General features: G+C 39.8%; 1 protein-coding gene across 1 annotated transcript in view; it reads right to left on the bottom strand.

The window, feature by feature from the left end:
• The window catches only part of slc17a7a (solute carrier family 17 member 7a), a 58,300-nt gene that overhangs the window by 2,892 nt on the left and 38,466 nt on the right, over window positions 1-16,942 (bottom strand). Inside the window, exons 5-12 of the mRNA XM_071404334.1 lie at window positions 16,826-16,913; window positions 13,696-13,782; window positions 12,582-12,724; window positions 12,190-12,339; window positions 10,881-11,013; window positions 5,080-5,190; window positions 1,685-1,812; window positions 314-383 (exon numbers count right to left, since the gene is read on the bottom strand). Coding sequence (XP_071260435.1) covers window positions 314-383; window positions 1,685-1,812; window positions 5,080-5,190; window positions 10,881-11,013; window positions 12,190-12,339; window positions 12,582-12,724; window positions 13,696-13,782; window positions 16,826-16,913 — 910 coding nt within the window. The remainder of the gene's footprint in view (window positions 1-313; window positions 384-1,684; window positions 1,813-5,079; window positions 5,191-10,880; window positions 11,014-12,189; window positions 12,340-12,581; window positions 12,725-13,695; window positions 13,783-16,825; window positions 16,914-16,942) is intronic.

Below are 16,942 nucleotides of genomic sequence, written 5' to 3'. Positions count from 1 at the left end.
TTACATCTGTCATTCATTTTGGATTCTCATGCGATGTCGGCAGAACTCATGTTGCATTCATACATATATTGGTGATTTACATGAGCCACAGTCGATTCATTTGTGGTTCATGCTAAATTGGCACTGGATTCCCAGTATTTTACACATCATTTATTTGCGATTCACATAGGAGTCATGTGATTTAGAAACCCCTCACACATGGTTTGTTGATGAAATGAACCATTTGGATACAATTCACAAAGACTCACTGAACGATAGGTTCATTGAATGACTGACTGGAGCTTCACACAGGAACCGACACACAAACACATACCATAGAAAATCACTCCACCATAGTGAACAACTGAAGCGATGAGGAAAACACCCTGCCAATCTTCACGTGTCTGAGAGAGAGAGAGAGAGAGAAGAGGTTTTAAGATAGGGAATTATGGAAATATAAACATGTTAGAATCATCCTGTTGACAAATTCTGGACAACAAACCATCCAAAACAGTTGAATATTTTACAAGCAGTTTATGATTGGACCTAATGCCTTGCCCTGGACTAAAAACCATTCTCACTAAACCATGTCCATTGAAAGTTCATTTCAGTTAGTACCAGTCTTTTTCTGCTGTCTTGCCGACGACTCATGGAATTGTCTTGACAATGACAATGAAGTAGGTAAAGCACAGACAGATCTGGGACCTGCCTACATGTTAGTCCAGGACTAGGCTTAATCTGTGTCTGGGAAACTGCTCCTACATGTAACTGGCTAAATGTAATGCCAGTTTGATTGAACAGAGCTCTGTGTGTCTTGGTAATTCCCATACATGTAACTGGCTAAATGTAATGCCAGTTTGATTGAACAGAGCTCTGTGTGTCTTGGTAATTCCCCTACATGTAACTGGCTAAATGTAATGCCAGTTTGATTGAACAGAGTGCTGTGTGTCTTGGTAATTCCCCTACATGTAACTGGCTAAATGTAATGCCAGTTTGATTGAACAGAGTGCTGTGTGTCTTGGTAATTCCCCTACATGTAACTGGTTAAATGTAATGCCAGTTTGATTGAACAGAGCTCTGTGTGTCTTGGTAAATCCCCTACATGTAACTGGTTAAATGTAATGCCAGTTTAATTGAACAGAGTGCTGTGTGTCTTGGTAATTCCCCTACATGTAACTGGCTAAATGTAATGCCAGTTTGATTGAACAGAGCTCTGTGTGTCTTGGTAATTCCCCTACATGTAACTGGCTAAATGTAATGCCAGTTTGTTTGAACAGAGCGCTGTGTGTCTTGGTAATTCCCCTCCATGTAACTGGCTAAATGTAATGCCAGTTTGATTGAACAGAGCTCTGTGTGTCTTGGTAATTCCCCTACATGTAACTGGTTAAATGTAATGCCAGTTTGATTGAACAGAGCTCTGTGTGTCTTGGTAATTCCCCTACATGTAACTGGTTAAATGTAATGCCAGTTTGATTGAACAGAGCGCTGTGTGTCTTGGTAATTCCCCTACATGTAACTGGCTAAATGTAATGCCAGTTTAATTGAACAGAGTGCTGTGTGTCTTGGTAATTCCCCTACATGTAACTGGCTAAATGTAATGCCAGTTTAATTGAACAGAGTGCTGTGTGTCTTGGTAATTCCCCTACATGTAACTGGCTAAATGTAATGCCAGTTTGATTGAACAGAGCGCTGTGTGTGTTGGTACCTTGTGTTTGGTCATGGCGCCCACTATAAGAGGGCACACCATACCCGACAAGGTGCCCACTCCGTTGGAAATGCCCATCAAAATGCTGGCATAGCGGGGAGCAATATCCAAGTGATTCACGTTGAAACCTGAAGAGAGAGGGAGGGATGGGGGGACAGGAGAAATGCAGAGAAATATGTTGGTTTGGCACCCAGAACCAAATCTCCCGCTATGTAACAGTCTGTCTGGAGAGACTCACCATCTGACCATGCTACAAACAACTGAAGTATGAAGCTTTCCTTATCACCAGTAGGCTGCCTAATCTAACCACAACCTTACCCAAACCCTAACCACAACATTACCTTAACCACAACATTACCATAACCACAACCGTATCCTAACCCTAACCACAACATTACCATAACCACAACCGTATCCTAACCCTAACCACAACATTACCATAACCACAACCGTATCCTAACCCTAACCACAACATTATCATAACCACAACCGTATCCTAACCCTAACCACAACATTACCATAACCACAACCGTATCCTAACCCTAACCACAACATTACCATAACCACAACCGTATCCTAACCCTAACCACAACCGTATCCTAACCCTAACCACAACATTATCATAACCACAACCGTATCCTAACCCTAACCACAACATTACCATAACCACAACCGTATCCTAACCCTAACCACAACATTACCATAACCACAACCGTATCCTAACCCTAACCACAACCTTATCCTAACCCTAACCACAACATTAACATAACCACAAACTTACAGTAACCATTACCACAACCTTATCTTAACCCTAAAATAAGACTAAAAAACTCATAAGAATCTGATTATATAGCAAAAAAAAAATCATAGCATGACCATCTCAACAAAAATCACTTTCAATGTCTGAAAAGGAAAGAACAGTCCTTAGGTTTGGTCTTATCTTCCTGACTGTTGTTACTCAGTAAACCTAACAGACAGTTTGGTCTTATCTTCCTGGCTGTTGTTACTCAGTAAACCTAACAGACAGTTTGGTATTATCTTCCTGGCTGTTGTTACTCAGTAAACCTAACAGACAGTTTGGTATTATCTTCCTGACTGTTGTTACTCAGTAAACCTAACAGACAGTTTGGTATTATCTTCCTGGCTGTTGTTACTCAGTAAACCTAACAGACAGTTTGGTCTTATCTTCCTGACTGTTGTTAATCAGTAAACCTAACAGACGGTTTGGTCTTATCTTCCTAACTGTTGTTAATCAGTAAACCTAACAGACGGTTTGGTCTTATCTTCCTAACTGTTGTTACTCAGTAAACCTAACAGACAGTTATCTTCCTGACTGTTGTTACTCAGTAAACCTAACAGACAGTTTGGTCTTATCTTCATGACTGTTGTTACTCAGTAAACCTAACAGACAGTTTGGTATTATCTTCATGACTGTTGTTACTCAGTAAACCTAACAGACAGTTTGGTCTTATCTTCATGACTGTTGTTACTCAGTAAACCTAACAGACAGTTATCTTCCTGACTGTTGTTACTCAGTAAACCTAACAGACAGTTTGGTATTATCTTCATGACTGTTGTTACTCAGTAAACCTAACAGACAGTTTGGTCTTATCTTCCTGACTGTTGTTACTCAGTAAACCTAACAGACAGTTTGGTCTTATCTTCATGACTGTTGTTACTCAGTAAACCTAACAGACAGTTTGGTCTTATCTTCATGACTGTTGTTACTCAGTAAACCTAACAGACAGTTTGGTATTATCGTCCTGACTGTTGTTACTCAGTAAACCTAACAGACAGTTTGGTCTTATCTTCATGACTGTTGTTACTCAGTAAACCTAACAGACAGTTTGGTCTTATCTTCCTGACTGTTGTTACTCAGTAAACCTAACAGACAGTTTGGTCTTATGTTCCTGACTGTTGTTACTCAGTAAACCTAACAGACAGTTATTTTCCTGACTGTTGTTACTCAGTAAACCTAACAGACAGTTTGGTCTTATCTTCCTGACTGTTGTTACTCAGTAAACCTAACAGACAGTTATCTTCCTGACTGTTGTTACTCAGTAAACCTAACAGACAGTTTGGTCGTATCTTCATGACTGTTGTTACTCAGTAAACCTAACAGACAGTTTGGTATTATCTTCCTGACTGTTGTTACTCAGTAAACCTAACAGACGGTTTGGTCTTATCTTCCTGACTGTTGTTACTCAGTAAACCTAACAGACAGTTTGGTATTATCTTCATGACTGTTGTTACTCAGTAAACCTAACAGACAGTTTGGTCTTATCTTCCTGACTGTTGTTACTCAGTAAACCTAACAGACAGTTTGGTCTTATCTTCCTGACTGTTGTTACTCAGTAAACCTAACAGACAGTTTGGTCTTATCTTCCTGACTGTTGTTACTCAGTAAACCTAACAGACAGTTTGGTCTTATCTTCCTGACTGTTGTTACTCAGTAAACCTAACAGACAGTTTGGTCTTATCTTCCTGACTGTTGTTACTCAGTAAACCTAACAGACAGTTTGGTATTATCTTCATGACTGTTGTTTCTCAGTAAACCTAACAGACAGTTTGGTCTTATCTTCCTGACTGTTGTTACTCAGTAAACCTAACAGACAGTTTGGTCTTATCTTCATGACTGTTGTTACTCAGTAAACCTAACAGACAGTTATCTTCCTGACTGTTGTTACTCAGTAAACCTAACAGACAGTTTGGTATTATCTTCATGACTGTTGTTACTCAGTAAACCTAACTGACAATTTGATACCTGTATTGAATTACGAGTGGGACATTTCACTTCCATTTATCCAGCGAGTGGTACAACTGAGCATTGTCTCTCAGACGTACAAGTTAACTGAAGAATACCCTAACTGATTGGTTGTTGTCTTTCTCCAAAGTGAATTGACCAATCAGATTAGCACAGAGGTGGGAGATGACACCCATACGCTTGCATCACAAAGCATTTGTCACCGAGGATTCTACCAATGCTCATGCACAGACAGTGGACACGTTCCAGGCCGACTACACTTCAGACACATGATCTGACAATGCCTGGATATGTGTTGAATAGCTAACCACGTACATATGTCATCAACAGAACATCCTTGACAGTTCAAAACAAGTAGATCATTAATAATTCATTGATTGGATTTATATAGTGCTTTTCTACCAACTGAGGTCCTCAAAGCGTTTTACATAGTAAGGAGGAAACTCACCTCATCCACCACCAATGTGTAGCACCCACTTGGGTGATGCACGGCCACCATTTCTGTGCCAGAACGCTCATCACACAACAACTGAATATGGATTTAAATCTGGTTTCTCACAGCTCTGTAGAAATGTAGTGACAGTCCTAAAGTCTGTTTATTTGTGGGAGAGAAACGCTTTCATGTTCTTACCTGAGATGGCAAATCCACTGAAGCCCACAGCGATGACTAAAAAGGAGATGGCCATGACCTTGGTGTGAGAGTATCCCACCACCAGCAAGAAAGTGGCCTCCATTCCAAACCCTGGTGACAAAACAGGAACCACAACTAAACACACTAAAATCACCACTGACAACAAACACGAAAGATCACAATATGGAAAGGACCCTAACCTTTGACTCTAATGTTAGTCCTGGTATTAGGGGTGGGTGGGGGTGTTTATCATCATTTAGTTTTGTACTCTGTGACAAACATAGGTTGTGGGCAGAGACATATATTTACAGAGTTGGGTCAACTTTTAGAATTTTTTGCCCAAAAATGTATATATTGCAACTTTATCATTAATGTCTTGTCCAAGTCGTGTTTGTTGACTGGATAATTATAATTTGTCCCTTCTGTCATGCCCATGCTCTGTGCCAGTGATGTGATGAAGATGATCCTGTGTGGCTCAGTTGGTGAGAGCAGAGCGCTAGCAATGCCAAGGTCATGGGTTCAATTCCCACAGGAATCGTGTATATACAGATACTACTGTATAATGTTTGCCCTCACTGAACTGTAAAGTCATCCTGAATTAAAGCATCTACCATTTGGCACATATTATATCCCTTCTGTTTTAAAATAACAATTAGAGAACATTCTGCATTCCTTCTGTTTTATATAACAATTAGAGAACATTCTGCATTCCTTCTGTTTTATATAACAATTAGAGAACGTTCTGCATTCCTTCTGTTTTATATAACAATTAGAGAACGTTCTGCATTCCTTCTGTTTTATATAACAATTAGAGAACGTTCTGCATTCCTTCTGTTTTATATAACAATTAGAGAACGTTCTGCATTCCTTCTGTTTTATATAACAATTAGAGAACGTTCTGCATTCCTTCTGTTTTACCCAAGGTCATGGGTTCAATTCCCACAGGAATCGTGTATATACAGATACTACTGTATAATGTTTGCCCTCACTGAACTGTAAAGTCATCCTGAATTAAAGCATCTACCATTTGGCACATATTATATCCCTTCTGTTTTAAAATAACAATTAGAGAACATTCTGCATTCCTTCTGTTTTATATAACAATTAGAGAACATTCTGCATTCCTTCTGTTTTATATAACAATTAGAGAACATTCTGCATTCCTTCTGTTTTATATAACAATTAGAGAACATTCTGCATTCCTTCTGTTTTATATAACAATTAGAGAACATTCTGCATTCCTTCTGTTTTATATAACAATTAGAGAACGTTCTGCATTCCTTCTGTTTTATATAACAATTAGAGAACGTTCTGCATTCCTTCTGTTTTATATAACAATTAGAGAACATTCTGCATTCCTTCTGTTTTATATAACAATTAGAGAACATTCTGCATTCCTTCTGTTTTATATAACAATTAGAGAACATTCTGCATTCCTTCTGTTTTATATAACAATTAGAGAACGTTCTGCATTCCTTCTGTTTTATATAACAATTAGAGAACGTTCTGCATTCCTTCTGTTTTATATAACAATTAGAGAACGTTCTGCATTCCTTCTGTTTTATATAACAATTAGAGAACGTTCTGCATTCCTTCTGTTTTATATAACAATTAGAGAACGTTCTGCATTCCTTCTGTTTTTATATAACAATTAGAGAACGTTCTGCATTCCTTCTGTTTTATATAACAATTAAAGAACGTTCTGCATTCCTTCTGTTTTATATAACAATTAGAGAACGTTCTGCATTCCTTCTGTTTTATATAACAATTAGAGAACGTTCTGCATTCCTTCTGTTTTATATAACAATTAGAGAACGTTCCTCATTCCTTCTGTTTTTATATAACAATTAGAGAACGTTCTGCATTCCTTCTGTTTTTATATAACAATTAGAGAACGTTCTGCATTCCTTCTGTTTTATATAACAATTAAAGAACATTCTGCATTCCTTCTGTTTTATATAACAATTAGAGAACGTTCTGCATTCCTTCTGTTTTATATAACAATTAGAGAACATTCTGCATTCCTTCTGTTTTATATAACAATTAGAGAACGTTCTGCATTCCTTCTGTTTTATATAACAATTAGAGAACGTTCTGCATTCCTTCTGTTTTACCCAAGGTCATGGGTTCAATTCCCACAGGAATCGTGTATATACAGATACTACTGTATAATGTTTGCCCTCACTGAACTGTAAAGTCATCCTGAATTAAAGCATCTACCATTTGGCACATATTATATCCCTTCTGTTTTAAAATAACAATTAGAGAACATTCTGCATTCCTTCTGTTTTATATAACAATTAGAGAACATTCTGCATTCCTTCTGTTTTATATAACAATTAGAGAACGTTCTGCATTCCTTCTGTTTTATATAACAATTAGAGAACGTTCTGCATTCCTTCTGTTTTATATAACAATTAGAGAACGTTCTGCATTCCTTCTGTTTTATATAACAATTAGAGAACGTTCTGCATTCCTTCTGTTTTATATAACAATTAGAGAACGTTCTGCATTCCTTCTGTTTTTATATAACAATTAGAGAACGTTCTGCATTCCTTCTGTTTTATATAACAATTAAAGAACGTTCTGCATTCCTTCTGTTTTATATAACAATTAGAGAACATTCTGCATTCCTTCTGTTCTTATATAACAATTAGAGAACGTTCTGCATTCCTTCTGTTTTATATAACAATTAGAGAACGTTCTGCATTCCTTCTGTTTTTATATAACAATTAGAGAACGTTCTGCATTCCTTCTGTTTTATATAACAATTAAAGAACGTTCTGCATTCCTTCTGTTTTATATAACAATTAGAGAACATTCTGCATTCCTTCTGTTTTTATATAACAATTAGAGAACGTTCTGCATTCCTTCTGTTTTATATAACAATTAGAGAACATTCTGCATTCCTTCTGTTTTTATATAACAATTAGAGAACGTTCCTCATTCCTTCTGTTTTTATATAACAATTAGAGAACGTTCTGCATTCCTTCTGTTTTTATATAACAATTAGAGAACGTTCTGCATTCCTTCTGTTTTATATAACAATTAAAGAACATTCTGCATTCCTTCTGTTTTATATAACAATTAGAGAACGTTCTGCATTCCTTCTGTTTTATATAACAATTAGAGAACGTTCTGCATTCCTTCTGTTTTATATAACAATTAGAGAACATTCTGCATTCCTTCTGTTTTTATATAACAATTAGAGAACGTTCTGCATTCCTTCTGTTTTATATAACAATTAGAGAACATTCTGCATTCCTTCTGTTTTATATAACAATTAGAGAACGTTCTGCATTCCTTCTGTTTTACCCAAGGTCATGGGTTCAATTCCCACAGGAATCGTGTATATACAGATACTACTGTATAATGTTTGCCCTCACTGAACTGTAAAGTCATCCTGAATTAAAGCATCTACCATTTGGCACATATTATATCCCTTCTGTTTTAAAATAACAATTAGAGAACATTCTGCATTCCTTAAGTTTTATATAACAATTAGAGAACATTCTGCATTCCTTCTGTTTTATATAACAATTAGAGAACATTCTGCATTCCTTCTGTTTTTATATAACAATTAGAGAACGTTCTGCATTCCTTCTGTTTTATATAACAATTAGAGAACGTTCTGCATTCCTTCTGTTTTATATAACAATTAGAGAACGTTCTGCATTCCTTCTGTTTTTATATAACAATTAGAGAACGTTCTGCATTCCTTCTGTTTTATATAACAATTAAAGAACGTTCTGCATTCCTTCTGTTTTATATAACAATTAGAGAACGTTCTGCATTCCTTCTGTTTTATATAACAATTAGAGAACGTTCTGCATTCCTTCTGTTTTATATAACAATTAGAGAACGTTCTGCATTCCTTCTGTTTTATATAACAATTAGAGAACGTTCTGCATTCCTTCTGTTTTTATATAACAATTAGAGAACGTTCTGCATTCCTTCTGTTTTATATAACAATTAAAGAACGTTCTGCATTCCTTCTGTTTTATATAACAATTAGAGAACGTTCTGCATTCCTTCTGTTTTATATAACAATTAGAGAACGTTCTGCATTCCTTCTGTTTTATATAACAATTAGAGAACGTTCCTCATTCCTTCTGTTTTATATAACAATTAGAGAACATTCTGCATTCCTTCTGTTTTATATAACAATTAGAGAACGTTCTGCATCCCTTCTGTTTTTATATAACAATTAGAGAACGTTCTGCATTCCTTCTGTTTTTATATAACAATTAGAGAACATTCTGCATTCCTTCTGTTTTATATAACAATTAGAGAACGTTCTGCATTCCTTCTGTTTTTATATAACAATTAGAGAACGTTCCTCATTCCTTCTGTTTTATATAACAATTAGAGAACGTTCCTCATTCCTTCTGTTTTATATAACAATTAGAGAACATTCTGCATTCCTTCTGTTTTTATATAACAATTAGAGAACGTTCTGCATTTCTTTTTATTGGTTCGATGGTTTTGTTCTTCCCCTCTCTGACACACATAGGTTGTGTTGGGACGTTGAGCTAACGTTGAGCTAACGTAGTTCTGGCACTGAGAGTTACCTGTCTCCTGTTCTGTTCTGTGAGACTGCTCTCATTAGCAGAGGGGCCAGTGATGCGTACACAGCATGCTTGTGTTAGCGTAGTCCCAGCTGTAGAATCAGCAGTTTGATCCAGGCTAGCGCACCACTACCACTAGCTCACAGCAGCAGAACATGTCTGTGTGCTGCGACCGTCATACACCATGCTCTCTCAGGCACTTTAATACTGCTTTTACACACATGATGCCCTCATGAACAAGCTGCCGCCACAGTCACACACTTTATTTTACACTCACGTGCTGCTACACACACACAATCACACATTGTCGTCATCAACTGTTTGGGCCTACTATTGCTCTCTCTCTGTCTCTCTCTCTCTCTCTCTCTCTCTCTCTCTCTCTCTCTCTCTCTCTCTCTCTCTCTCTCTCTCTCTCTCTCTCTCTCTCTCTCTCTCCTCTCTCCTCTCTCCTCTCTCCTCTCTCCTCTCTCCTCTCTCCTCTCTCTCTCTCTCTGTGCCCTCCCTTATAACTACAGGATCTTCATTTGAGCCAGTTGGCTACAGCATGAAACTAATCCAGCAGCAACAGGAAATGTGAATTATTATGTGGATTAGGATTCATGGACATTCTTTGAAAGGTTGAATCTGAAATTACACTACAAGTTTGAAATTAAGTGTATTGCATAAAAGTTATCCTGCAACACGACCCACCCCTCTCTGCCTCAGTCTCTCCCTTCCCCTGCTCAGCTAACACCTCTCTATTTGCCCTCCCTCCCTCTCCCTCTCACTCCACTCTACCCATCCTCCCTCCTCTCTCTCTCCACCCACTTTCTCCCCTACTTTTTAATTCAATTCAAGGGCTTTATTGGCATGGGAAACATATGTTAACATTGCCAAAGAAAGTGAAGTAGATAATAAACCAAAGTGAAATAAACTATAAAAAATAACAGTAAAAATTAAACTCACATTACACTTGTTCTAAACATTGCACTTGTTCTTCACTGGGTGCCCTTTTCCTGTGGCAACAGGTGACAAATCTTGCTGCTGTGATGGCACACTGTGGTATTTCACCCAGTAGATATGGGAATTTATAAAAATTGGGTTTGTTTTCGAATCTAAGTTTCCCTTAAGTACAGATCTAGGATGAACTTCCCCTTCCCCAATCCTAACTTGAACCATTAGTGAGGGAAATGCAAAACTGACCCCAGATCTGTGTCTATATAGGGTAAAGTTGACCGTGGAGTGGCCTCTCACCTCCACAGTTCATGAGCTTCCTGACGTTGGTGGTGGTCATGATTTTGTGTGTTCTAAGGTAGTCGGCCAGCTGTCCCCCGATGGGCACGATGATGGTCATCACCAGATGTGGCAAGGCCGACACCATCCCCACCTGACAGAGAGAGAGAGAATTCACAAAATGGGACAAACACCAAATTAAGACTCTGCATGCAGAATTCTGCAAAAACATCCTCTGTGTACAACTTAAAACATCAAACAATGCATGGAGAACAGAATTAGGACGTTACCCCCTAATTATCAAAATCCAGAAAATAGTTGTTAAATTCCACCTAAAACGAAGCAATTCCCCAACCTTCTATAACAAAGCCATCACAAACATAAACAGACCCCACAGATCCCCAGGACAGCAACACAATTAGACCAAACCGAATCATGAGAAAACAAAAAGATAATTACTTGACACATTGGAAAGAATTTACCAAAAAACAGAGCAAACTGGAATGCTATTTGTCCCTAAACAGAGAGTACACAGTGGCAGAATACCTGACCACTGTGACTATGTACAGACTCAGTGAGCATAGCCTTGCTATTGAGAAAGGCTCCCGTAGTCAGACCTGGCTCTCAAGAGAAAACAGGCTATGTGCACACTGCCCACAAAATGAGGTGGAAACTGAGCTGTACTTCCTAACCTCCTGCCAAATGTATGACCATATTAGAGACACATATTTCCCTCAGATCACAATGACCCACAAAGAATTCCAAAACAAACCCAATGTTTCTAAACTCCCATATCTACTGGGTGAAATACCACAGTGTGCCATCACAGCAGCAAGATTTGTGACATTTTGCCACAAGAAAAGGTCAACCAGTGAAGAACAAACACCACAACCCATATTTATGTTTATTTATTTTCCCTTTTGTACTTTTTGCACATCAATATAACACTGTATATAGCCATAATATGACATTTGAAATGTGTCTATTCCTTTGAAACGTGTCAGTGTAATGTTTAATGTTAATTTTTTATTGTTTATTTCACTTTCGTTTATTATCTATTTCACTTGCATTGTCAATGTAAACATATGTTTCCCATGCCCATTACTTTTTTCTTCCCAAAAACATAAAATGTGAAACTATGGTGGGCCAAATTTAACCCGCAGACCACCAGTTGTTTTTCTCTGGGCTAGGGCTAGAGGCCAGGGGATAGGGGATAGGGGATAGAGGCTAGGGGATAGGGGCTAGGCTAGGGGCTAGGGGATAGGGGCTAGGTAATAGGGGCTAGGTAATAGGGGATAGGGGTTAATTCATAATTAAAACTCTGTCTCACCTTGCTGATCTCAAAGCCAAACACTTCCTCGAAGTAGGCCGGCTGGCTGATGAGAAGCAGGTAGAAAGTCCAGCTCCTGCAGAAGTTGGCTACGATAATGGCGTACACCGGCATGGACGTGAAGAATGCTCTCCACGGGGTTTTGAATTTCTGCAACAAGGAGGAATGAGAGATGGTTGTGCTCACAGTCCTCACCAGTCCTCACACAGCAAAAAAGTGAAATTATAGAAGGATGTGGTGTGTGTGTGTGTGTGTGTGTGTGTGTGTGTGTGTGTGTGTGTGTGTGTGTGTGCGTGTGTGCACAAGTCACAAGCGAAAAGAAAAGCGGTGGAGTGTGTGTGTTTGAAATTATTTGAAATAAAATGGTGTGTTTCATGCGTCTTTGTGCTTACCTGTAGAGGATTGGCAAAACCTGTTGACTCTCCGATGGCTTCCTCGATGTACTTCCTCTCCTCAGGGGTGATAGTGGGGTGGGCTGCCGGGCTTTCATACGACACCAGGATCCAGAACAGATACCATGCTATCCCAAAACTGCCTGGGAGAGGGAGGGAGAGGGAGAGAGAGGAGGAGAGAGGTAAAGGGGGAGAGAGAGGATGACAGAGGTAGAGAGATAGAGAGGAGGAAAGAAGAAGAGATGTAAAGAGGAGAGGGAGGAGGAGAGAGGTAGAGAGATAAAGAGGAGAGAGAGGAGGAGAGAAGAAGAGATGTAAACAGGAGAGGGAGGAGGAGAGAGGTAGAGAGATAAAGAGGAGAGAGATGAGGAGAAAGATAAAGAGGAGAGAGAGGAGAGAGAGGAGGAAAGTTGTAGAGGTAAAGAGGAGTGAGAAAGGAGATAGAGGAGGATAGAAGTAGGGAGGTAAAGGGGGAGAGAGAGGAGGGGAGTGGTAGAGAGGTAAAGAGGGGAGAGAGAGGGTGGAGAGAGGTAGAGAGGTAAAGAGGAGAGAGAAAGGAGGAGAGAGGTAACTTAAATGTAAATGTAAATGTAAGGTAAAGGGGGAGAGAAATGAGAAGAGAGGTAGAGAGTTAAAGAGGGGCGAGAGAGGAGGAGAGAGGTAAAATGGAGAGAGAGAGCAGAGAGAGAGGAGGAGAGCGGAAGAGAGGTAAAGAGGGGAGAGAAGGGTAGGAAATTAGAAGGGTGGAGTAGGGAGAAAGGTGGGAGGTGGTCTCTACAGTACAGTGATGACATGTTTGCAATAACATAAGTTGTGTCAGTTTGGATGTCATTGTCACAGAAAAAATATCCAGCAAGCTCTTATTGGACCCATGTCTCTACCTCTCTCCTCCTATGAACTGGTGCTATACCGCTAGCTCCCCAAAGGAGGCTAGCACTGGCTAACTGAGTAGTCAGCATACCACTTTCAATAGTCTGGGCTACCAACACTGGGTCATGGGCAGTAGGCAGCTGAGCAGGGGCCACCCACTGTAAGCTTGCTGGGGTTTTATCTTAGGGGACCTGTATGGTGATGAGACAGTTCAACTCAGTACTGCCAGGTTGGTTTTACTCACCATAGACGTAGAAGACTGAAGGCCACCCTACATACTGAACCAACACCCCAGCAAGAGGCATGGCCACCACAGCTCCCGCATAGGAACCTGTGACACAAAGAAAGAGCAAGACACAGAAATATGGTACATTGATGTTTCTATTGTTGTTGTGTAAAGCCTCCGTCAGGCCAGATCTGAACACCTCAGCACCCACAATCAAAGTCAGTAGCAATAGCTAGCTAGCTAGCTAGCTCACGCAATATTTGGTTCTGGGTTTCGAGATTAGCTAGCAAGCTAACTAACTTACCTAGCCAACTAACGAACTAACGAACGAACTAACTAACTAACTAACTAACTAACTAACTAACTAACTAACTAACTAACTTACCTAGTCAACTAACTAACTAACTAACTAACTAACTAACTAACTAACTAACTAACTTACCTAGCCAACTAACTAACTAACTAACTTACCTAGTCAACTAACTAACTAACTAACTAACTAACTAACTAACTAACTAACTTACCTAGCCAACGAACTAACTAACAAACTAACAAACTAACAAACTAACTAACTAACTTACCTAGCCAACAAACTAACTAACTAACTAACTAACTAACTAACTAACTAACTAACTTACCTAGTCAACTAACTGAGGGGGGAAACAATGAACTTACAGTAAGAACAGTTCATTATCTCTTTGCTATAAAAGATGACGCTGCCTCCAAACTGATAAGGTGGCTTCACTAATGTTTACACATTGACCCGTCCTGTTCATTGTCAATGCCTATGAAAAGTAATTCACAGCACAGGAGGTTGGTGGCACCTTAATTGGGGAGGACGGGCTCGTGGTATTGGCTGGAGTGGAATAAGTGGAATGGTATCAAATACATCAAACATATGGTTTCCATGGTTTCCAGGTGATTGATGCCATTCTATATGAGCCGTCCTCCCCTCAACAGCCTCCACTGATTCCCAGCATTCCACGTATAACCCGTTACATACTGTATGTGGACAGGGACAAAGTGAAATGTTTCTAACAGGAAACATTTAAAAGCATAACCATGGTAGCAGTTGACAGGGAAAACTTTTATCAGAACAAAGGTGAGGATACAACAATTCAGAAGACCCAGTCCAAGCAATTACATTACTGTTGATATTTACATTTACTGGACTTTTCACAGCATTTGTCAAGAATAGAATCTGGAAATATGCTGGATACAGTTAGTGACATAATAAGAATATTCATGCAACATTTGGGCTAGGTGAAACATTAGGTGAAACATTAGGTGAAACATTAGGTGAAACATTATATTTGGAACAAAGCCCTGCATCCCCACCATCACACAATTACTGTTGATGTTTATGCAATCCAACAACGGTCCACTACAATCCAACAACGGTCCACTACAATCCAACAACGGTCCACTACAATCCAACAACGGTTCACTACAATCCAACAACGGTCCACTACAATCCAACAACGGTCCACTACAATCCAACAACGGTCCACTACAATCCAACAACGGTCCACTACAATCCAACAACGGTTCACTACGATCCAACAACGGTCCACTACGATCCAACAACGGTCCACTACGATCCAACAACGGTCCATTACGATCCAACAACGGTCCACTATAATCCAACAACGGTTCACTACAATCCAACAACGGTCCACTACAATCCAACAACGGTCCACTACAATGCAACAACGGTCCACTACAATGCAACAACGGTCCACTACAATGCAACAACGGTTCACTACAATCCAACAACGGTCCACTACAATCCAACAACGGTCCACTACAATCCAACAACGGTCCACTACAATCCAACAACGGTTCACTACAATCCAACAACGGTCCACTACAATCCAACAACGGTCCATTACAATCCAACAACGGTCCATTACAATCCAACAACGGTCCATTACAATCCAACAACGGTCCATTACAATCCAACAACGGTCCATTACAATCCAACAACGGTCCATTACGATCCAACAACGGTTCACTACGATCCAACAACGGTCCACTACGATCCAACAACGGTCCACTACGATCCAACAACGGTCCACTACGATCCAACAACGGTCCACTACGATCCAACAACGGTCCACTACGATCCAACAACGGTCCACTACGATCCAACAACGGTCCACTACGATCCAACAACGGTCCACTACGATCCAACAACGGTCCACTATAATCCAACAACGGTCCACTACAATCCAACAACGGTCCATTACAATCCAACAACGGTCCACTACGATCCAACAACGGTTCACTACAATCCAACAATGGTTCACTACAATCCAACAACGGTCCACTATAATCCAACAACGGTCCATTACAATCCAACAACGGTCCATTACAATCCAACAACGGTTCACTACAATCCAACAACGGTCCACTACAATCCAACAACGGTCCACTACAATCCAACAACGGTCCACTACGATCCAACAACGGTCCATTACAATCCAACAACGGTCCATTACAATCCAACAACGGTCCATTACAATCCAACAACGGTCCATTACAATCCAACAACGGTCCACTACAAATCTCCATCTGGTTTAGGTAAAAGCATAATTTGAAAGCGCCTCAAATTTAAGCTCTTATCAGTGACCAAATCTGCCATTTTGATCTCTCAGACCTGGACCCTGGAGTGTAAAGGGCTACACACACTTCCTGCAGCAGAGAATGCATCAATGGAGGCTGTTGAGGGGAGGACGGCTCATAATAATGGCTGGAACGGAGCGAATGGAATGGCATGTATTTGATACCATTCCACCCATTCCACTCCAGCCATTACCACGAACCCGTCCTCCCCAATTAAGGTGCCACCAACCTCCTGTGGAATGCATGCATACAGTATGTAGGAAGACAATGTGCTGCACTAGATTTATTTGGGATGTTACCAATAGGAACTTTACTATAATGTTGAGGTTGTTTATAAGCACATCTTAGCTACCCTCTTGACAAGAACATCAAGTAACATCACTAATGGTTTGATCCAGTAATGTGTAGAGTAGTCTTTATTATCCCCAGGGGAAATTCATTCATTCATTGTGTGGTTTAAGAGAGAGAAAAAGGGAGGGAGAGCGTGAGAGGATGTTTAAATCCATTTGTTTTAGTATCTTACCACAGAATGCTGTTGTGGCCAGTCGACTTCTCTCTAGAGGCGGGGCCCATTTGGCCCAGATCCCATGGCATGCTGGGTAAGATACGCCCTATAGGGAAGTAATGAAGTGATGCACAC

The sequence above is a fragment of the Salvelinus alpinus genome, chromosome 1 (assembly GCF_045679555.1).
Source record: "Salvelinus alpinus chromosome 1, SLU_Salpinus.1, whole genome shotgun sequence".
NCBI lineage: Eukaryota > Metazoa > Chordata > Actinopteri > Salmoniformes > Salmonidae > Salvelinus > Salvelinus alpinus.
Note: the sequence above shows the minus strand (reverse complement) of the source record. Positions and strands in the feature narration are given on the sequence as shown.